Source organism: Eubalaena glacialis, chromosome 4 (genome assembly GCF_028564815.1).
Source record: "Eubalaena glacialis isolate mEubGla1 chromosome 4, mEubGla1.1.hap2.+ XY, whole genome shotgun sequence".
Lineage (NCBI taxonomy): Eukaryota > Metazoa > Chordata > Mammalia > Artiodactyla > Balaenidae > Eubalaena > Eubalaena glacialis.
Window position 1 is genome coordinate 117,571,145 of NC_083719.1, and position 22,614 is coordinate 117,593,758.

The 22,614-nt window shown below is 45.8% G+C and overlaps 1 protein-coding gene across 1 annotated transcript in view; it reads left to right on the plus strand.

Moving 5' to 3' along the window:
* The window catches only part of PSD2 (pleckstrin and Sec7 domain containing 2), a 47,664-nt gene extending 29,691 nt beyond the window's left edge, over window positions 1-17,973 (plus strand). The window contains exons 9-16 of the mRNA XM_061188240.1: window positions 9,148-9,237; window positions 10,357-10,400; window positions 11,479-11,669; window positions 11,840-11,910; window positions 12,340-12,497; window positions 13,405-13,549; window positions 14,802-14,945; window positions 17,628-17,973. Coding sequence (XP_061044223.1) covers window positions 9,148-9,237; window positions 10,357-10,400; window positions 11,479-11,669; window positions 11,840-11,910; window positions 12,340-12,497; window positions 13,405-13,549; window positions 14,802-14,945; window positions 17,628-17,837 — 1,053 coding nt within the window. The 3' untranslated portion in view covers window positions 17,838-17,973. The remainder of the gene's footprint in view (window positions 1-9,147; window positions 9,238-10,356; window positions 10,401-11,478; window positions 11,670-11,839; window positions 11,911-12,339; window positions 12,498-13,404; window positions 13,550-14,801; window positions 14,946-17,627) is intronic.
* The last annotated feature ends 4,641 nt before the right edge of the window (window positions 17,974-22,614 follow it).

Genomic DNA, 22,614 nt, shown 5'->3' on the forward strand with positions numbered 1-22,614 from the left:
CATATTGTGTTTGAGATGCCTACTGGACATGAACATGGGGATGCCAAGGAGCTGGTGGGATAAACGAATCTGGGATGCAAGAGAGAGATGGGGTGAGGAGATCATTGTCATCCTGGTGGAATGAAAGCCATGGGACTGGCTGAGTGCCTCAGGGAGAGAGGCAGGCTGGTGACCTCGTCCCAGGGCATGGCATTATTTAAAGGTCAAGCAGAGCAGCAGGAGAGGCTTTGAAGCAGCCATGGAGATGGGAGGAAAACCAGGAACGTGCAGTGTCTCAGAGGCCAAGAGAAGAAAGTGTTTCAAGGAGAAAGGAGTGGCCAACTGTATAAAAGGCTGCCATGAGGTCAAGAAAGATGTAACAGAAAAATGACCATTGAGGTTGGAATGCCCATCGGTGGGTCATTATCACTGGATGGTCAAGGTCATTGGAGACCTTCACAACAGCACTTTAGGTGGAGTGGAGAGGACAAATGCCAGGCTAGAGTGGGTGGAGATGAGGATAGGAGGGGAGGAAGTGGAGGATGTGGAGAATTCTTTTGCGATATTTGGCTTTGAGTGGGCTCCTGAAATGAGCCACTGGCTGGAGAGGTCTAGGAGGGACTCTTTCAAATCTGACTAGGGCATGTGTGTATGTCAGTAGTATCCACTAAGCAGGCAAGGAGAAACTGATGATGCAAGAGAGAGAAGGGAAAATCGAAGCTTTCCTTGAGATGAGCAACAGAGCATAGGTGGAGAGTGGCCTTAGCTGGGAGTAGGGAAAGCTCATTCCCCATGACAGAGTGAGCTGGAAGGGGAGGATGTCAGAGGAGGGCGATTTTAACCTCCAGACAAGAGAAGATGGGAGCTTGGGTTAGAATTGGAGATGGAGACAAAGAGAGGTATTAAAAATGTATTTTGGATGTGCAGTCACTAGCACTGGTTAATGGAGTGAACGCTGGGGTGAGGGAGGGAGAAGCGTCTAGGCTGAGGCCAGTAGAGGGGGGAGGAGATGGATGGGAGAAGCTGTGCCATGAGCTTTCAAGCTGAAACAAAGATAAGTTGTTTTTCAAGAAAAGCTTAATTTCTCTCAAACTTGGGTTGCCTGAAGGTTAGCAGTGGGAGTGCTGGGGAGGTGGGTTGGTGCTGGATGGTGGAGGACTGGACAGATGCAGGGGTTGGGATACTATTCTGAAGACTGGGGGCGGGGGTCCTGCCCATTCTCAGATGGCGTCTGAGAGCCATCTGAGCATCATACAAGAACTTTAAAGGAGCACTGAGTACAACTCAGGTTTAGTCTAGATTTGCAAATAGTGATGAGGGTTTCCCTGCCCATGGGACTTTCAGTTGGCCCCTCTCCTTGCCCTGAAGGATGACATCTACTTTCTTTCTTCTTGGCCTGTCTCATTCTGCTCTTGGGGGGAGACTTAAAGACAGGCTGGGATTGTTCTGACCCCAGGGCTGCGCAGGCAGGTCACGCCAGACCTGTGGAAAAGGCCTTGGAATGGGGCTGTGGCCAGGCCAACCATAACTCTTTTCTGATTGGAGACAGAAGCTGTGGGAACAGTTTTGAGGGTCAAGGCAGCAGGGAGGCCCTTTTGATCCAAATGGTGGTGGGAGGAAGGGAGGAACTGCGAACTTGGAGGCCCCAAATCATCCATGTCAGTTCACCTTTGGAGTTTCTGGACACACGTCTTTTCCTTCTCTCTTTCCCTCTTTCTCTCCCTCCCTCCCTTCCTTCCTTCCTTTTTCTTCTTTCTTCCTTCCTTCCTTCCTTCCTTTCTTTCTTTCCCTTTCTCTCTCCCTTTCTTCCTTTCCCTTCCTTCCCTTCCTTCCCTTCCCTTCCCTTCCCTTCCCTTCCTTTCCCTTCCGTTCCTTTCCCTTCCCTTCTCTCTTTCTTTTTCTTTTCTGGTACATGTCTTTTTGCCTGGCTGTTGTTGTTATTATATTTTAAATCAGATAATTTACCCAATATGATTTCACTTTTTTGCAGTTGATTATCTTACTTTCCCATCCAGAGAGAGATTGATTTTAGCAGACGAAAGTGTATTCTGCTGTTGTTGGTTGTAATGTTCTATGTGTTGATAAGGTCAAGTCTTTTAACTGTGTTGTAAAAATCTTGTATATCCTTAATGATTTTTTTATTATGGTAAAATATACAGACGTAAATTTACCATTTTAACCAGCTTAAGGTGTACAATTCAGTGGAATTAAGTACATTCACACGGTGTGCAACCATCACCACTCTCTTGTTTCAGAACTTTTTCATCACCCCAAAAGGAAACCCTGTACCCATTCACAGTTATTCCCCATTCTCTCCTTCCTCCAGCCGCTGGCAACCACTAATTTGTTTTCTGTCTCTATGGATTTGCCTATTCTGGATATTTAATGTGAATGGAATCATATAGTATGTAGCCTTTTGTATCTGGCTTCTTTCACTTAGTGTAATGTTTCCAAGGTTCATCCATGTCATATCATGTGTCATAATTTCATTTGTTTTTATGGCCGAATAATATTCCATTGAATGGATATGCCACATTTTGTGTATCCATTTGTCTTTTAGTGAATGTTTGGATTGTTTCCACCTTTTTGATATTGTGAATAGTGTTACTCTGAACATTTGTGTACAAGTTTTTGTTTGAACACCTGTTTTCAGTTCCTAGGAGTAGACCAGCTGCATCTTATGGTAATTCTATGTTTAACTTTTTGAGAAACTGTGAAACTATTTTCCATAGTGGCTGAACCATTTAAAATTCCCACTAGTAATGTGTAAGGGTTTCAATTTCTTCACCTCCTTGCCAACACTTCTTTTCTTTCTTTCTTTTCTTTTTTAATGATAGCTGTTCTAGTGGGTATGAAGTGGTATTTCATTTTGGTTTTAATCTGCATCTCCCTAGTGACTAATGATATTGAGCATATTTTCGTGTGCTTGTGGCCATTTGTATATCTTCTCTGGTGAAATGTCTATTCAGGTATTGATACTTTGCCCATTTTGGGGGGTTTTATAATTTTTATTTAAGGTTGTAAAAAGAAATAAAAAATTGTGGTAAAATATGCATTACGTAAAATTTACCATCCTCACCATTTGTATATGTATAGGTCAGTAGTATTAAGTCTATTCACATTGTTGTGCAACCAGTCTTCAGAACTTTTTCATCTTCTCAAACTGAAACTCTATCCATTGAACAACTCCCCATTCCCTGCCCCCCAGCCCTTGGCAACCACCATTCTACTTTTTGTCTTTGTGAATTTTACTACTCTACATACCTCATATAAGTGGAATCACACAGAATTTGTTTCTGTGGCTGCCTTATGTCACTTAGCATAATATCCTCAAGGTTCATCCATGTTGTAGCATGTATCAGAATTTCCTTCCTTTTTAAGTCTGAATACTATTACACTGTATGTATATACCACATGTTGTGTGTCCTTTCATCTGCTCATGGACATTTGGGTTGCTTCCATCTTTTGGCTGCTGTGAATAGTGCTGCTGTGAACATGGGTGTGCAAATATTTCTTTGACACTCTGCTTTTAATTCTTTTGGGTATATACCCAGAAGTATTATTGCTGGATCATATGGTGATGTTATTTTTCACTTTTTGAGGAACAACCATGCTGTTTTCCATAATGATTGCACCATTTTACATTCACACCAGCAGTGCACAAAGTTTCCAGTTTCTCTACCTCCTTACCAACATTTGTTATTTTCTGCTTTTTGATAATAGCCAAGTTATATCTTATTATAGTTTTAATCTGCATTTACCTAATGATTAGTAATCTTGAGCATCTTTTCATATGCTTATTGATCATTTGTATATCTTCTTTGGAGAAATGTCTATTTAAATCTTTTGCTTTTCTTTAATTGGGTTGCTTGTGTTTTTGTTGTTGAGTTGTAAGAGTTCTTTATTCTAGATACTATACTCTTATCAGATACATGGTTAGAAAAAATTTTCCCTTTTTATAGATTGTCTTTTCATTCTCTCAGTAGTGTCTTTTGGGGCACAGAAGTTTTAAATTTTGATGCAATCCAGTTTATCTATTTTTTCTTTTGTTGCTTGTGCTTTTGGTGTCATATCTAAGAAACCATCGCTAAATACAAGGTCATGAAGATTTAGTCCTATGTTTTCTTCTAAGAGTTTTATAGTGTTGGCTCTTATGTTTAGATCTTTGATCCATTTTGAGTTACTTTTTGTATTGGTGTGAGGTAAGGGTCCAACTTCATTCTTTTGCTGTGGATATTCAAATTTCCTAGCACATTTGTCCCAGCACCATTTGTTGAAGAGACTATTCTTTCCCCATTGGATGGTCTTGGTACACTTGACAAAAATCAATTGATCATAGCATTACAATTTATAAATGTATCAAAGTAGCACAGTGTAGGGACTTCCCTTGTGGTCCAGTGATTAAGACTCCATGCTCCCAATGCAGGGAGCATGGGTTTGATCCTTGGTCGGGGAACAAAGATCCCACGTGCTGCATGGTGTGGCCCCCCGCAAAAAACACCAACAACAGAAAAACAAAGTAACACAGTGTACACCTTAAACTTACACAATGTTACATGTCAAATTTACTCAGTTAAAAAAATCAATTGACCATAGATGTATGGGTTTATTTCTGGAGTCTTAATTCTATGCCACTGATGTATATATCTATTCTTATGCCAGTGTCCCACTGTTTTGATTAGTCTAGCTCTGTAGTAAGTTTTGAAATCAGAAAGTGTTCTTTTCCAAGATTGTTTTGGCTATTGGGATCCCTTACAATTCCATATGAATCTGAGGATAAATTTCTACATTTCTGCAAAAAAGGCCATTGGGATTCTGATAGAAATTGTATTGAATCTGTAGATCAGTTTGCGAAGTATTACCATCTTAACTATATTAAGTCTTCCAGTCCATGAACACAGGATGTCTTTATATTTATTTATGTCATTAATTTCTTTCAGCAACCTTTTTTAGTTCTCAATGTACAAGTCTTTCACCTCCTTGGTTAAATTTGTTTCTAAGTACTTTATTCCTTTTGATGCTATTGTAAATGGAATTGTTTTCTTAATTTCATTTTATGATTGTTCATTACTAACATATAGAAATATAATTGATTTTGTGTGTTGATCTTATATCTTGCAACTTTACTGAATTTGTGTATTAGCTCTAATAGTTTTTTGGTGAGTTCTTTAGGATTTTCTGTATATAAGATCATTTCATCTGTGAATAGAGATAATTTCACTTCTTTCTTTCTAATTTGGGGGACTTTTATTTATTTTTCTTGTCTAATTGCTCTGGCTAGAATTTCTAGTAGAATGTTGAATAGAAATGGGGGAAATGGGTATTCTTGCCTTTTCCTGACCTTAGGGGAAAGCTTTCAGTCTTTCACCAGAGTGTGTGATGTTAGCTGTGGGCTTTTCATAAATGCCTTTTATCACATTGAGGAAGTTCTCTTCTATTCCTAGTTTGTTGAGTGTTTTTTTTTTTTTCCATGAAAGAAGTGTTGAATCTTGCCAATTGCTTTTTCTGCACCAATTGAAATGATCATGTGTTTTCCCTCCCTTCTTTCTATTAATGTGCTGTATTACGTTAATAGATTTTTATATGTTGAACTACTCTTGCATTCCTGGGATGCATTCCACTTGGTCATGATATATAATCCTTTTTAAAAAAATAAATTTATTTATTTTTGGTTGCGTTGGGTCTTCATTGCTGCGCACGGGCTTTCTCTAGTTGTGGCGAGTGGGGGCTGCTCTTCGTTGCGGTGTGCAAGCTTCTCATTGTTGTGAAGCATGCACTCTAGGTGCACAGGCTTCAGTAGTTGTGGCACGTGGGCTCAGTAGTTGTGCCTTGCGAGCTCTAGAGTGCAGGCTCAGTAGTTGTGGTGCACAGGCTTAGTTGCTCCGCGGTATGTGGGATCTTCCTGGAACAGGGCTTGAACCCGTGTCCCCTGCATTGGAAGGCGGATTCTTAACCACTGGGCCACTAGGGAAGTCCATAATCTTTTTAATATGCTGCTGTTTGCTAGTATTTTGTTGAGGGTTTTTACATTTATGTTTATAGAGGATACTGTTCTATAGTTTTATTTTCTTGTGATTTCTTTGTCTGGTTTTGGTATCAAGGTAATGCTGGCCTTATAGAATGAGTTAGTTAGGAAGTGTTCCCTCTTTTTCAATTTTTGGGTAGAGCTTAAGAAGTATTGGTGTTAATTTTTCTTTAAATGTTTGGTAAACTTCACTAGTGAACCCATCTGGTCTTAGACTTTTCTTTTGTGCGGTTTTTGATTACTGATTGAATCTCTACTTCTTTTTAGGTCTATTCAGATTTCCTATTTTTGCTTGAGCCAGTTTTGGTAGTTTGCGTGTTTCTAGGAATTTGTTTATTTTATCTAGGTTTTCTAATTTGTTGGCATTAATTAATTGACTGCTATTAACAAATTAATTGCTTAGTATTTTTGTTCTTCTTGTTACTGAGAAAGCAGTGTTAAAATCTCCAACCAAGATTGTGAATGTCTTTCTCTTTTTAGTTCTGTCAATTTTTGTCTTTTATCTTTTGAGACTGTGTTACTAGGTGTATACAAATTTAAGATGCTTATATCTTCTGGTATATTGACCCTTTTATCATTATGAGATGTCTCTATTTCTAGTAATGCTTCTTGCCTTTAAGTCTATTTTGTCAGTTATTAGTGTAGTTATACTGGAGTTCTTTTGCTAGTGTTTGCAGGTATATCTTTTTCTATCCTTTTTCCAAGATTTCTGTCCCTTTATATTTAAGAGGTGTCTATTAATCTTTGCCTTTTAATTGTACCATTTAATGAATTACTAATATATTTGAGTTCAAACATACCAGGTTACTCTTTGTTTTCTCTTTGACTCATCTGGTCTATATTGCTTTTTTTTTTTTTTTCCCTTTCTTGCTTACTTTTGGATTATTTAAGTATTTTTTAGAATTCCGTTTTCCCCTGTTAGCTTGTTAGTTGTGAATTCTTTTAGAATTCTTTTTGTGGTTTGCAATATGCATCCCTGACTTATTAAAGTACTTTTTACCACATCCTGGGAAATGAAATAACCTTAAAATACCTCAACTTCATTTATTTGTCTTCTCAACTTACATACTACTGTTATCATCCTTTTAAATAGTATATCTCTTTCTATATTTTATTCCCCAGAAAACTTTATTTTTGTTATTTTGCACAGTCAATATTCATTTAGACTTAGCCACCCTTTTTGTTGCTCTTCATTCCTTTCTGCTTCTCCATGCTTCCATCTGAGATAACTTTCCTTCTGTCTGAAGAATTTCCTTCCTTTCTTAATTTCAAGTGTTTTGCTGAAGTATGACCAGAGTGTTTCCCAGGGCCCCTTGTCCTTGGTGGGCCCTGAATTCCAATTTTTGTTCTCTAGTCCTATTGACCACTCAGTTGCTCACCCTTTTGGCCACTGCTTGAGAATTGACAAATGCTTCAAAGAGGAAAGCTACTCCTAGTCAGTCTCATCACCTCCATGTTTCCCTTCTTTGCAGGATCTTTAGCCTTGAAGTTCTCATTGCTCTTATATTTCTCCAGTGTCTTCACACAGATGTTTTATTAATATTTTGACCAGCAATTGTTTCTGATGGGAAGGTTCATCTGCAATAAGATAGTCTGTCATTACTAGGATTGGAAATCTTGCCTGGTTATTTTTTTGATTTTGCACCCCTGACTGATGGCTGGGGAATGTTCAGTGTGTGTGGAACTCAGGCAATATTATCAACATTACCCTCATACTCCTCAATTACGAATGTACACATAAATGACTATATACATGTATACATAATACATATATGTACATGTAAAATATACACATAGACTTATGAAACATACTATATTAAGGCACACATAGGTCATTTCTCCTTAACCCTTTGGGAAAGGTATAGAAAATTCTTGCTTGTCAGCTACGTATAAAGCTTTCTATCATTGTTTTCTGAATTATTTTCTGTGGTGTGTGAATGTCCCACATGATGTTAATAGAATCTTTGCTAAAATGGTGCCAAGGTCAATAAATTTGAGACACTGTACATGGAATCCTCTCCCTGGAGACTCTCAACACACAGAAGCACCTTAAAAACTCTGAAACATACAAACTTATTTGATTATGAAATCCTTTTCTGAGGGGAATTCCTATTCCCATCTGTAGGTGAATCTTGGGAAACACTGCCTTATAGCAAACCTAAATCCACAAAATCCTACACCAGTAAATATCTAGTGTTCAAGGGTCTTCGTCTTCTCAAAGGTGAAGTGCCACCAGTGTTTCCTCAAACGTGGACACTGCAAGTCTGAAAGTATGCACATCAGATGTTGGGTTTGGAGGGCTGGAGCCCCTCTTCTAATCATTGGTTAAAAAACGAAGGCAGAACTTTGGGGTACAGTCATTATCAGCTCTTTGTCTGTTTGTGCCTCCTGGAGTGAAACCATCTGCTTGGGCTCCTTTGGTCCCAGTGCAGCTCAGCATGGGGTACCCATGTGTGTTGGTGGAAATTGAATTTTGATTCTCTTAAGACCAAACCCTCCCTCACTTCACCTACCTCTTGGAGGTCTTGCCGCCCCTCTGTGCAGGTGAGAGGGTGAGACAGTTGTGACGGAATACACAGAGCTTCTGCTCAGGAGCCAAGAGGCCTGGGTTCAAGTCCTGGTGCTGTGTGACCTTGGGAGAGTTAACCATGGAGTAGCGGGTGAGAGCACGGGCTTTGGTGTCAGACACACTCAGCCCTTCTACTTCCTTGCTGTGTGATCATGGGCACGTCACTTCACCTTCCTGCACCTCAGTTTCCTTACCTGTCAAGTGGGGATAATAATAACACCCACCTCACCTTCTCTTTGTTGTGAGAAGGAAATAAGATAATGCATGTTGAGTACAATACCTGGAACATGCTAGGCACCTGGCAAATGTCAGCTATTACACTACATCATCTAACCTGACTCCTTCATCCGGGTTTGAGGAGAACCCCAACCTCTCATGATGCTTGAGGATCAAATAGAATCTTGAATGTGAAAAAGAGTTTTGTAAACTCTTGGGAGACAAAGGGAAATCCAGGCAGTCTTTTTTCATTACTGCCCTTGATGCTGCCTCATCCCTTCTGGCCGGGCAGGGCAGGGTGTGGGGACCACACCAACTTCCATCCCTACTCTCAGGCAGAACCATTTCTCCATTACAGAACATTGGCAAGAAGATGTCCTGCCAGCAATTCATTGCCAACTTGGACCAGCTGAATGACGGACAAGACTTTGCCAAAGACCTGCTGAAGGTATAAATTGATAAGGGTCCCCATGGCCCCAGCTGTGTCCAGGGTGGGTGGAGAGGAGAGAGGTTTCTGCCCACTAAATCCTGATGGTCCAGATTCCTAATTCTGGGGTCAGGGTCGTGATGACTTTGGGACAGAGGCAGAGACCATCCAGCTCAACATGTGACTGTTATGTGTTCCCTGAGTTAGGCAGAGGGGTAGGCTCTGTGAGATTTGTTTTTAGTGCTCCACTATCATTATTGCTGTCATGGTAATCCTCAAACTTGCCACCCATTGTCACGGCTGCCGCCACCATCACCACCACCTTTATCACCACTACCACCTTCACCACCACCATCATTATCATTACCACAGGGAAAGGCCCACTCATTCAACATCACCAGGAATCTAATTTTCTTTTGAGGCTGAAGCCCAAGGTGGAACTCTGGCCTTTCAAGCCTGGTCAGTTCTCCACCTTGGAGAAAGAGGAGCAGGTTTCTGGGGGGTAGATGATGAGTTCCGTTTTAGATAGTGAGTTAGAGGGACCTGATGATATCAGGTGGGCAGTTGAATAGTGAGTCCAGAGGTCAAAAAATAAACATTGCCTCCATCGCTGTTCTTACCATAATTATGTTCTTCACTGTCAGGAAGCACTTAAGAGTGTTCTTGTAAGTAAGATCAAATAATCCCAGTCCCTTCACCCACCTACTCCCTGTCTACTCATCCACCCATCTACCCATCCTCCCATATACCCATCCTTCCGTCCACCCACCCACCCTGCAACTCAATCATTCACCTGCCCATACACCCACCCATTCACCCATCACCCACACATACACTCCTACACAGTCCCCTATATACGCTCCACATCCACTCACCCACCCATCCACTCACCCATTTCCCTGCCCATTCACCTACCTACCAACCCATCCACCCACTCATCCTCAAGTCTATCCAATCATCTAAAAACGAATCCACCCACCCATCCCCCATTTATTCACCCATCCAATAAATAAGTGTGAATCAAACACCTACTTTGCCCCACTAGCTGAAAAGATGCTCCCTCACTGCATCCACATTGCTAGATGGAGATTTCTTTGACTGTTCATTGAACTCCTCTCTCTCTTTTTCCCCCTCTCCCAGACCCTTTACAACTCCATCAAGAATGAAAAGCTGGAATGGGCCATGTGAGTAGTGCCCGTGGGCACAGGTATGGGGAGACTGAATTACGGGGAGGGGGGAGGGGGAGTGGCTGGGGTACTGGGAAGTCACGCCGGTTACTCTCCATGGTGCTGATTTCTCCCACCCAGGGCCCTGGTGACCCCTGGCCAGCTGGCCAGCTCCTGGTGTTGAGTTCCCCTTTGGGTTTGTTTTCTGTCTTGATAAAAAGTGTGCAATGTTTACAGCTATGGAATAGATTGAACTGTGAGTTTAGTTTCATGATGTTCACAACAGGTTTTCTGTTCAGGGGATATTGCCACTATTCCCAATGATGATAGCTCTTTCCCCTTGGGGAGGTAGGCAGGCATGAGCTATGAGTCCCTTTACAATTCCAGTAATCTGACCATGTTGAGGTGGTGATGCTGTTGGCAATGGAGAGAGGTGACTGCCCCCTAACTTCTTCCCCTGTGAGGGCAGTGAGACCTGGAGGTGCCCAGCCATCTGGAAAGAGGTGTGGTGACCTTGCTGACTGGGGAGACTAACAGCCTCCTGAGGAAAGTTGCCACTCCACTGGGGAGTTGCTGTACTCCCCAGGGCAGCCTGGGTCTTTGGGTCCATGAAGAGGTCCCAGGCAGGGATTGTTAGGAACCCCAACCCAACTGGGGAGAGCTGACATTCTTATACCAGGGCTCCTAGGCTGGGGAACCTAGACTTTAGGGACCTCATCTACTGACCTTCCCTCCCTCACCATGTCCCTGGGGCTTGGGCAGTCTGGCCATGGGTTACAGCTCCCTGGGGCTGGGCTTTCAGAGAAGAGAAGGAAGACAAGGAAGGAAGCCTGAAGGTAGTAAGGTCTCCAGCTTTGTGATCAAGGGTGAAGATTGGAGCTTGGAGGCCAAAATTCAAAGCTCAGGGGAGAGATGTCAGAATTGAAGACTCAGGGGAGGGGACAAAGGTCTGGACCTGTGGTCTGGAACTGGAACCTCCTTATCTCTGCTGTTTACCTCTAACTGGCTTCCAAAGGAGTGTTCTTTGGGGAGAGGGCATGTTGACGTGGGGATGAGGCCTCCGTGGAGGTGGTACTCAGGCCTAGTACTTTCCTAGTGATGAAGATGAGCTGAGGAAATCACTGTCTGAGCTGGTGGATGACAAGTTTGGGACAGGCACAAAGAAGGTGACACGGATCCTGGATGGTAGCAACCCCTTCCTGGATGTCCCACAGGCTCTCAGCGCCACCACCTACAAGCATGGTGTGCTGACCCGGAAGACTCACGCCGACATGGATGGCAAGAGGAGTGGGTGTCAGGCGGGGAAGGGGCATGGGGAGGGATGCTAGTCCAGAGGGGTCCACACCCCCTTGGCCACTCCTCTGGTAATGCCCATGCAGGCAGATGTGTAGGGGACACAAGGGAAGAGATATCGGGGTGGGTGTTTGTGGCCACACTACCCGTGCCCCCCTCCCCAGCGCCCCGTGGGAGGCGTGGCTGGAAGAAATTCTACGCGGTGCTCAAAGGGACCATTCTGTACCTGCAGAAGGTGAGAGACTACCCCAGAGTCCTTACCCAGAAAGGGCCAGCCCAGCCCCTGCCTTATGGTGTCCAGAGGGTCCGAGGCAGGACCTAGGGCTTAGGCAGATTCTGGGTCCTCCCCCATCAAAGGCCTTACTTGGGCTCACGAAGGGCTTTGGTGGTTTCAGGGAGGGGTCTTTTGAATGTTCAGGGGTTCAGAGGATACCCAGTGTAAGGCCTGTTCAGCCTTCTGAGACCAACTGGGGAGGAGTGCCTGGTGAGTCTTGTTGGGGTGGGCATGGCATCAGAGTGGCAGCAGCTGAATAATGGTGGGATGTATAGGGACAGAGAGAAGGAGAGCAAAAGGGAGGGACAGTGAGGGTGGAGGAAGTACGGGTCAGTAAGCCAGAGCCTGGTGATGACAGAGGCTTGCCCACCCCCTACCTGGCCTGTCCAGGATGAGTACAGGCCTGACAAAGCCCTGTCTGAGGGCGACTTGAAGAACGCCATTCGTGTGCACCATGCTCTGGCCACCAGGGCCTCCGACTACAGCAAGAAGTCCAATGTGCTGAAGCTGAAGACAGCCGACTGGAGGGTCTTCCTCTTCCAGGCACCGTAAGTAGGAGTGGGAGCACCCTCGCTCCCACCCTGGGCTCAGGACCTGCCCCATCCCCTCGCCTCGTCCACTTCAGGGGAAGCGCCCTTAGCTTCCCCTGCACAGCAGCCATGAGAGTGAGTGTATCCATAAACAGCTTGGATCCCTCCCCAGCAGCAGTGGTTCTCAAGTCTGGTCCCCTCAGCATCTCCTGAAAAACCTGTTAGAAATGCAGTTTCTCTGATCCCACCTTAGACCTCCTGAATCAAAAATGCTGGGGATGGGCCAGCAATTGTGTTTTAACAAGCCCTCTAGGTGATTCTGATGTGCACTGAAGTCCCTAAATACAGGGCAGATGGGATCTTTATCATCCTCCACTTAAAGTCGGGGGGATGGGTGCAAAAGACTCACCCTACAGTTTCTCCGTAAGACCTTCTTTCCACTCCCCTGCACTCCATCCTCCTGTGACTTGAGACTGGGGTTTCATGTGTCAGATGAGCTTAAAAGGGGGGAGGCTGGTAAGTGAGCTCTCAGCACAGGAGTGGACGTGCCAGGCCAGGTAGTGGGGCAGGGACGAGATGGCCGAGTGGGGGTGACCAGTTGCCCAGCTGCCTCTAACCATCCCCTGCTGGTCTCACACTCATTAGCTCCAGGCCATTAGCTCTGAACCTGGCTGGGAAGCTTTATTTTCACATGAAAATCCAGGTCTTGCCTGGGAGCTGGGACAGAAGGGGAGCTCCCTACACAGATGTGACCAGGCCCATCCAGCCCCCGTCCTGCCGTCCTCCCTCACTCCTTTGCCCACTTACACGGAGGTCTTCATGCCCTCTCTGTGCCAGGCTGGTGCTGGGTACTGGGTGCTGGTTGTGGGATAGGGAGTCCTATTGTGAGAAGCCAGTGTGCTCTCCCCTCCCCTCCTGTCCCCAGGAGCAAGGAAGAAATGCTGTCCTGGATCCTTAGGATCAACCTGGTGGCTGCCATCTTCTCGGCGCCCGCCTTCCCAGCTGCTGTCAGCTCCATGAAGAAGTTCTGTCGGCCCCTGCTGCCCTCCTGCACCACTCGCCTCTGCCAGGTACAAGCTCCTGGGATCACAGCACCACCTCCCCAGGCTGCCTCTGCCGTGCCAGGCCCCCCATTCAACAGCCCTCACCTCAGCGCCTATCCGGCGCCTGGTCCTGGGCTAAGAGACAAGCCGAAGGGGCAGATATTCTCCTCCATCTCCACCCTACCCCACCCCCGTTTACAGATGGGGAGACTGAGGCCACACACCGCACAGTGGCCTGGGTGTGCCAGTGGCAGTGTGTCCTGCGGATGTGGTTGTGGTCTGTGGGCATAATGTGTGTCTGGGACGAATGGGACGGAATGTGTGTGTCACAGGGAGCGAGCGACAGGTGAGACTTGGCTGCCCCTTCATCCAGGGCTCTTTTGCTGCCCTCACCTACCCTTAAATATTTTATTTGTAATCCTTAAAAAACTCCTACTCATTAATACTCATTAATAATATTTTTTCAGAGTTTTTTTTTTGAGAGGAGAGGATAAATGGTGGGCCACTACTTGTGAGGTGGAGGGCAGGGGCAGCGCCATACTTCCCTTCCTGTCAGGGCCCTTGTCCGGGATCTTCTCCACAGAGCCCCTGGGGCTGTGCAAGCGGTGCACACTCCCCCCATGTGCACACATACCATTCAAGCACACGCATGTTTATGTGTATACACACGTGCTGTGCACCCACACCTACACCATACTTGTGTCTGCACACACACACACACACACTCCCCCCATACAAATGCATGCAGCCCAGTGCCTGCATGGCACAGAGGGGTCTGGCTGTGCTGTGATGGCTGGGGTGTATTGTGCACTTGTCTGTGAGTGACAGTGTCTTTGGGTGTGATCCTGGGTCTGTGGCCATCAGACGTGTCCGGGCATGAATGTGAGAGACTGTGTGCATCGTATGAAGCCGGGGGTGCCGAGGCCGGACTGCCCCTTGGTCCAGTGGGTTTGTGTGCATGTGAGGGTTCATAGGAGCCAGGGGCTGTGTCTGGGTGACTGTGTGTTTGTGTAAGGGAGTGTCTGCATCCACACACAGTGTGAGGGTCTCTCACCTCCTGAGCCTGCGGGGGAGGCTCTAGGAGAGCTGATGCCAATGGCAGGAGGGGAGGAAAGAAGGCAGCGGCGGAACGCTCCCTTGGGCCTAGACCCGGCTCTGCCCCTGTGTATTTGACGACCCTGGCCAGGCCTCAGTTTCCCTTTGGTGAAGCAGCTCCTGGTGGGACAGCCCTATGACCTCCTGAGAGTGGGACCTCACAGTCCATGACTTGTCTTTGCAGGAGGAGCAGCTGCGTTCTCATGAGAATAAATTGAGGCAGGTGACTGCAGAGCTGGCTGAGCACAGGTGTCACCCGGTCGAGCGGGGCATCAAGTCCAAGGAGGCTGAGGAGAACCGGCTGAAGGAGCATTATCTCACGTTTGAGGTGGGCCCTTCAAAGGAGGGGTTTTGAAGGACAGGGCTGGAGCAGGAGGAAGAGGCCAGCTCCTGCCTTCCACATCATTCCCTGACCAGGGGCTCCTGCTGTGGGGGGCTCCCCTGAGGTAGTCGTGGACGGTGGTCTCCTGTGGACCAATCTCTGCACAGTCCAGCTGCACAAACAATTGTGCCCTCACTTATGTCTCTCAAAGAGCACCAGACGGGCTGTACGAGAGACCCCTGTCACCCCTCTACATCTTTCTCCAAGCCCCATTCTCACCTCCCCTTTCCCCATAGGCCCAGCTTCTCGGGAAGTTTTTACGACCAAACCACAGAACTCATAAGCCCTCTCCACGTGACTTTCCCCCCTTGTGTCTCATGTGCCTCTTTCACATAGGTTTATCAAGCAGAGCACCTTGGTCTTTCCTTCTGAGCTCTCCCTCCTCTCTATCTTGTCTCTGCCCCCTCCCCTGGTTCTGCCCCACAGTTGGGTGAAGGATGGCGGGGTGGACTTGGGGGAGGAAGGCAGGAACCACTTGTCCATTTTGGACCGACCTGCATCAGGGGGGTGGACAGACACAAGAGAGGCTGAGACCAAGTCAGGAAGCCCCCGGAGCAGGAAGGGTGGGAAGTCGCCCCTCTCAGTCTCTAGATTTCCACTCTGATTTTCTACTGCAGCATAGAGGAGAGAGGAGAGCTCCCAGGATAGATCCTGACCTTTTGAAAAACATAACACGTTATAGCTTTCGGAAGTCTTCTCTATTTCACTCTCTCTGTGATGTAAAAAAAGCCACACTGATTGGCAGGTGTGATTCTCTTCACTTCCCTTGTATTGATTGATTTAATCCTCATATGAACTCTGTGACGTGGGTTTTGTTATTATCCCCATTTTACAGATGGGGAAATTGAGGCTTGGAGAGGTTGGATCACGTGCTTGAGGTGACACAGGAAGTGCAGGAGCCAGGATCCTAACCCAGGCAATTGATTGTGGCTCCAGAGCCCTGGTCTTTCTTACCCCCTGCCTGGCTTAACTGGGGTTGGGGGGAGTGGTGGGGTGAATGAAGGGTAGGGGAGGTGAAGCCCAAAATGAAGGGTCTTTCAGCTCCTGTGGCAGAGCTGGGTGAGAACAGGGTCTCGTGACCCTTAGTCCCTGCCTCCCCTGGGACTGCGGTGAGGGCCTGAAGCTCAGAGTCAAGGCCTCAGACACTGCCATATCTCCCTCCTAAATGTTTACCAATTTACAGCCCCTTTAATAGCTCATGAATGTGCCTCTCTCTCCAGGCCCTCACCAACACTGGACATAATCTTCATTAATCTGATAGGTTTAACAAGTGGTGTCTTATTGCTGTTTTAATTTGGATTAAATTTTTTAAAAAAAAATTGTGGTTAAAAAGCATAGCATAAAATTGGTCATCTTAACCATTTTTAAGTATATGGTTCACTAGTGTTAAGCCTGTTCACATTCTTGGGCAACCAATCTCCAGAACCTTTTCACCTTCCCAAACTGAAACTCCATAACTATTAAACAAAGACTCCTCAGCACCCTCCTCGCAGCCTCAGGCCCTGACAACCACAGTTCTACTTTCTGTCTCTATGAGTGTGACTACTCTCTAGGTACCTCATATAAATGGAATCATACAGAATTTATGTTTTTGTGACTGGCCTGTGTCACTCAGCACAATGTCCTCAAGGTTCATCCCTGTTGTAGCATGTGTTAGAATTTCCTTCCTTTTTAAGGCTGAATACTATTCTGTTGTATTTGTATACCACGTTTTGGCTATTCTTTCATCGACTGATGGACATTTGGGTTGCTTCCATCTTTTGGCTACTGTGAATAATGCTGCCGTGAACATGGGTGTGCAAATGTTTCTTTGAGATCCTGCTTTCAGTCCTGCTTTTATATCCAGAAGTGGAATTGCTGAATTGTATGGTAATATTATTTTTCACTTTTTGAGGAATAGCCGCACTGTTTTCCACTGTAGCTGTACCATTTTACATTTCCACCAATAGTGTACTCGGGTTCCAATTCTTCCACATCCTTACCAACACACTTGTTACTTTCTGTTTTGTTTTTGTTTTGATAGTAGTTATCTATGTGTTTGAGGTGATATCTCATTGTGGTTTTGATCTGCATTTTCCTGATGAATAGTGATGTTGAGCATCCTTTTGTGTGCTTATTGGTCATTAGTATATCTTCTGTGGAGAAATGTCTATTGGAGTCCTTTGCCCATCCTGAAATTGGGCTGTGTTTTTGTTGTTGAGTTGTAGGAGGTTTTTTTTCCCTTTAATATTCTGGATACTAGACCCTTACCAGATTTATGATTTGCAAATATTTTTTTCCCATTCTGTAGATTGCCTTCTCACTCTATTGACTGTGTCCTTTGATACAGAGAAGTTTTAAATTTTGATAAAATCCCATTTGTCTATTTTCACTCTTGTCTGTGCTTTTGGTATCATATCCAATAAGTCATTGCCAATTAATTTGGATTTTTTAAAATTATGAGTGAAATTTCTGTGCATGTCCCTTGCCTAATTTTTTTTTATTGGGTTGTTTATCTCCTTTTTATTGATTTGTGAGAGCTCTCTAAATATTAAGGAAATTAGTCTTTTGTCATATAAGATACATTTTTTCTCATTTTGTTGTTTGTCTTTTGACTTTGTTTTTGGCCTTTCTCTGCCCTTTCCCCAGAAAAGCCGTTATGAGACCTACATCCACCTCCTGGCTGTGAAAATCAAAGTGGGCTCAGATGACCTGGAGTGGATTGAGGCCCGGCTGGCCACCCTGGAGGGGGATGACCCTTCTCTCCGCAAGACACACTCGAGCCCTGCCCTTAGCCAGGGCCATGGAACTGTGACGGGCAGCAAAGTCACGAGGGATAACACTGGGCCTGATACTTAGCTGGCATGGATGGGCAGGTCCCAGAGGCAGGCAATGCCCCCAGAGGGCTCAGTGAGCACAATTCCAGCCAGGGGCCACTCGGATCAGCTCCAGGCAGTTGGGCAGCCAGGGGGGTGTGGAGAGCCCTGTGGGCCAAGGAGATGGAGATGCTATTCATGGTGTCGATCTTGCGTCCTGGGGCTGCTCTGGGCCTCCGACCCTCTCCCCAGCTCTCACATCCCTCTTCACCCCAGAGCCTCATTTTCTAGGCCAGTTGTGTGCATGCTCTAGACGCCATCTCACTGGAGAAATGGGAAGGGTGGTTGACTTCCCAGGCTCTCCTCTTCTCACAAGTTCCTTCCCTCATCTCCCTTGTTTCCGAGGGCAGGTCTTGACCCCAGGTCTCAGCTTGGACTCCCACCCTTTCTCCTCCTCCTTCCTCTGAGTTGACCAGCAGCAGGTCTGCAGACCACCAGCACTATCCTCTCCTCCTCCACTCAGCAGCCTTGGGAACCACACCCCATTCTCCTGCCTCACCCGGCAATAACCCAGGACCCAGGCCTGTCCCTCAGTGCCAAGCTCTCTCCACTCAAGTGTGTGTCCACCTCATCTTCCATCCATCGAGGCCACTACTGCTTTCTTTTATATGGACATAAATGTATATATATAAGAATTATATATATATATATAAGGAACCCCTTTAGAGATGGTTTTGGAACTGATATCAGTTAGAGGATGAAATAAGAGGTAGGAAAAGCCTATTTCAGAATGCACTTGTTAGCAAGGAGGGCTGCTCTCTGGCCCCTGGAGGCCCTGACACTCGGGAGGGAAGGTAGAGATAGTATGACCTCCTCTCACCCTATTTCCCCCTCTTCCGGCTGACCTGTGACTTAAACTGCTCTTACAGTTAATGCTTTGGAATAAATAGTGTGTGTGTGTGTGTGTGTGTGTGTGCTGCCCCGTCTGTCCCACAGGCATCCTGGGGTGTGAGTGGGACGGGACCATGGCCCTGTTTATATTTTGGTCTTTATGTTGGTGCTGCCAGGTCTCTGAGCTCCAGAGGTGGCCTCTTGTACAGATCTACTGCTACAGGAATAAAAGACACTCTGCTTTGCAAATAGCCATTTGTCAACAAGCCCAAAGATGTTTGGTGGGGGAAGGTTATGGAAGCCATTAATTCTTGGTCTTGGGAAAAGGTGGAATGACAAGTTGTTGATTGTTTTTTAGGTTGCTATTTCTCGTACTCTTCTAGTGACTCAGAAACGCTAGTTAAGGACATGTCTGGGAAGAATAATTTTCCATGTGATGATCACAGACTAGCATCCTTTAAACCCTGCAATCCTCAGACTGACAGTGGTGGGGGTGATAGCACCCTCAATACAGCTGTGATGAGCAAATCCTTTCTATTTTTAAAATAGATTACTGTAGTTTGGCCAGCAATTTGACCTCAGTGGTAACATATTTAGTTAATAAGCCAACCTTGCAACTAAGCAGCCAACATTTACAAGCCCACTCACATTTGATACAAGGGACCTGTGAGTCTGTGGAGAGATGTAGTGATTTAAATCCAGGTTATTTAATTTGGATCAGCTGAGTGTATTTTATAACCAAACCATCTGGCACCTTCGTTTTGCTGAGTGGAAGTAACTGTTCATTTAAGTGAAATTGAAAGAGCAATGTGGCAACATAAAAAAGCTCTCTACTTTTTTCTCCACGCTGTCTCAAAGGTCCTTTGAATTTGGGGTCAGCTTCCCACCCTCTACCTCATGAGGGTGGGTGAGTGAAAGCAGAGGAGCAGGCTCCATCCGCTGCAGACACGTGTGCTTCCCTGAGCACTAGCTGTGCCTCCCATCAGTAAAAAAACTTTTAGTTCACTTTCTTAATTGTATAATTATTTATTGTAAATTATATACATGTACTACTGTACTAAAATATGTACATTATAAAACATACACAAAAATAGAAATTTTAAAAAGATGAGATGAAAATAAATCTAAAGCAAAGTTCTAATTTTTTTTTCTGCATTCTAATGGACCATGATATTCCCTCCACAACCTCTGCCCCTAATATGTCCATTTTCCAGGACTGTCCAAATCCAGAGACTTGGAGGACTGCAGGTGAGATGCGATAAGTGGTTTGCGCCACCTGGTGGTCCTGGGAAGTGTCCGTGGGCTCAGGGACTCCTGGGGGCTGACCCTTGAGGACAGCGTCTCTTGAGCCTCCATCCTCTCATTGAGTGAAGGTGAACAGTGCTGCACACTGTGCTGGGTGCTGGGGATACTGTGGTGAGAAAAGGATTGACCAGATCCCTGTCCACACGGGGCTCACAGTCTAGTGGGGAGGGGGACAGACAGTCACCATTTCCATTTGGGACTCTGGAAGGGCTGGGGAGACAAGCCAAAAATGACCTGGCAGGGAGAAGAAAAAAGAATTGGAGAAGTGGGGAAACTGACTCAGGAAGCCACCTGAATGTCCTAAGTGCTCCTGGGGGACAGGGTAGTAGTAGGAAAGTCACTTTACAGGGCTATACCTCTTCCTGACAGGCCATACTAAAGATGCCCCAAGGCAGAATTTGAGAGGTGAGTAGAAAAGGGGCCTCTCTGGCCACACCTGCTCCTAGGTTCCGTTCACACCTGTGAATGAATAGGTGGCCGATATGAGGAGGAATCAAGGAAACTGATTAGGTTCTGGCCTTAGACTCTCAGCAGGTAACTTAGAATCCAGAGCAGATAATGAAGGTACCAAATGGGGTCATGTGAAAGTCAATGAGTTAATCAAGGGGCCATTCAGAATTACTTGGGGTTACATAGAGGTAGATGGGTTCACTGGGGTCATGGAGGTGGTTTCTGACTAAAAATTTAGAAGGTAAAAACTTAGGGCCCTCAGAAGGGTCAAATGAGGATACTAAACTGGGTCATGAAGAGATCAGTGGGTTCACCAAGAGGTCATTCAGAATTACTTGGGGTCACATAGAGGTCAATAGGTTCACCAAGAGGTCATCCAGAATTACTTTGGGTTACATAGAGGTCGGTGTGCTCATTGGAGTAATGGAAGTGGTTTCTGAGTGAAAATTTAGAATAGCAACTCAGGCCCTCAGAAGGGTAAAATGAGGACAATAAACTGGGTCATGAAAAGGTTGATGGGTTCACCAAGAGCTCATTCAGAATTACTCAGGGTCATACAGAGATCATAAATCACATAGAGGAATTACTGGCTCTCAGAAAATTTTAGAGCCAATAGCAAACTCAGAGCCGGCACAGGGATCTGGATGAGATCATCAGATAGGGGCTAGAGAAGTCAGTGATTTGCAGGTTTGTGTAGCATTTAGTTCATTAATTTCCTTTTTTTCTTTGTAACAGGTACTTTTTTCCACAGCATCCCCACATGAATACATGTCTAGTTCTTTACTTTTCTCCATCACTTCCCTTTCATCCAGTTTTTGCCACTCTCTGTGTGACTCAAGAATGCAAGGCACAGGATATGGTCATCATCATCATCAAATTAGCCATTAATAGACATCTATCATGTGCCAGAAGCAATCCTGGGCTCTCTATATAATCTCCACAGCAACCCTTTGAGGTAGGTGTTAGCATCACCATTTCCCAGATGAGGCAAGTGCAGCCTAGAGAAGTCACACAGCTAGTGAGGGGCAGAGCTGGAATTTGAACTCAGGCCCTGTTGATACCTAAGCCCTTTCAACCCTAAGCCTCTCTGTCCTTCACATGTGTAGGTCTTTGAGCTGACTACACACATTCCGGGCTCATTTGCACACACGCCCACACGTCAACCACCGGAGCTCTTTGGATAGCTGACTCCTTTGTGTCTGGTTGGAACCTAATGGTTCCTGGTGCTGGGCATTGGCTTAGTAACATTAATCAATGAGGGGAAAGGCTCACCCTGGACTACCATCTGCCTTCTCCATGCCTGAAATCATGTACGCTTCGTCAGGGACTGCAAGTTTAGACAGGCCCTGGCTTTGAGTGGGTATAAAAAACCCCAACACCCTGTGGGCTTACAAGCTGCAGCAGCTGTGGTCCTCCTGGCAGCTGAGGGTACCCATTATGCCACTTTTCATGTCCACACTTTGCCTGTGACATGCCTGAGGCCCCAAGGGTCATCTTGCCTCAGCTGCTTCAGTGCCAACCTCACAACCCTTCCCTCCTCACCCACCTAGGCCCGGAAACTCTTGCCTTATTCTGGCCCCTGTAGCTCCAGGGCAGGAACTGGGCCAGGGCTCTGAGGCTGAGCTCGAAGCAGAGTAATCTGCATCAGCCCCTTGGCCAGGTTCCCCAGCAGCCCGGGGCGGCTGGGGCGGGGGGGAGCTAGGGGACACCTTGTGAACGTTCTTAGAACAGGGAGGAGGGCTGGAGCCTGTCCTGGGAGTCGAAGGCAGGGAGATTGAAGGGAGGGTCTCTTCTCCCAGGGACTGCTCTGGCCCTCTCCAACCTCCACACCAACATCCATCCATCTCTATCACAGGTCTTCATCCTCTGTCTTCCCTCACCTGGGGGCTACGCACACGCAGTCAAACATGAGTTATTTCTGATTTTATTTATAATATAAAAATGTTCAAGTGTCAACAGTCAGGTGTTTGGACATTTCAAGGGGCAGGTTTCCCATTTGTTTAGGATTTTTTTTTTTAAACAATTACTTTTTTGACAAATTAGCAGTGGACCCAGTTTTGGGGGGTGGGGAGGTCAGGGCTGGAGAGGGAGTGGAAGTCATAGGTGGGCTAGGGGCTGGGAGTTGGGCTGTGAGAAGAAAATGGTGTTACTTTATTGCTAAGAGGGGAATCAAA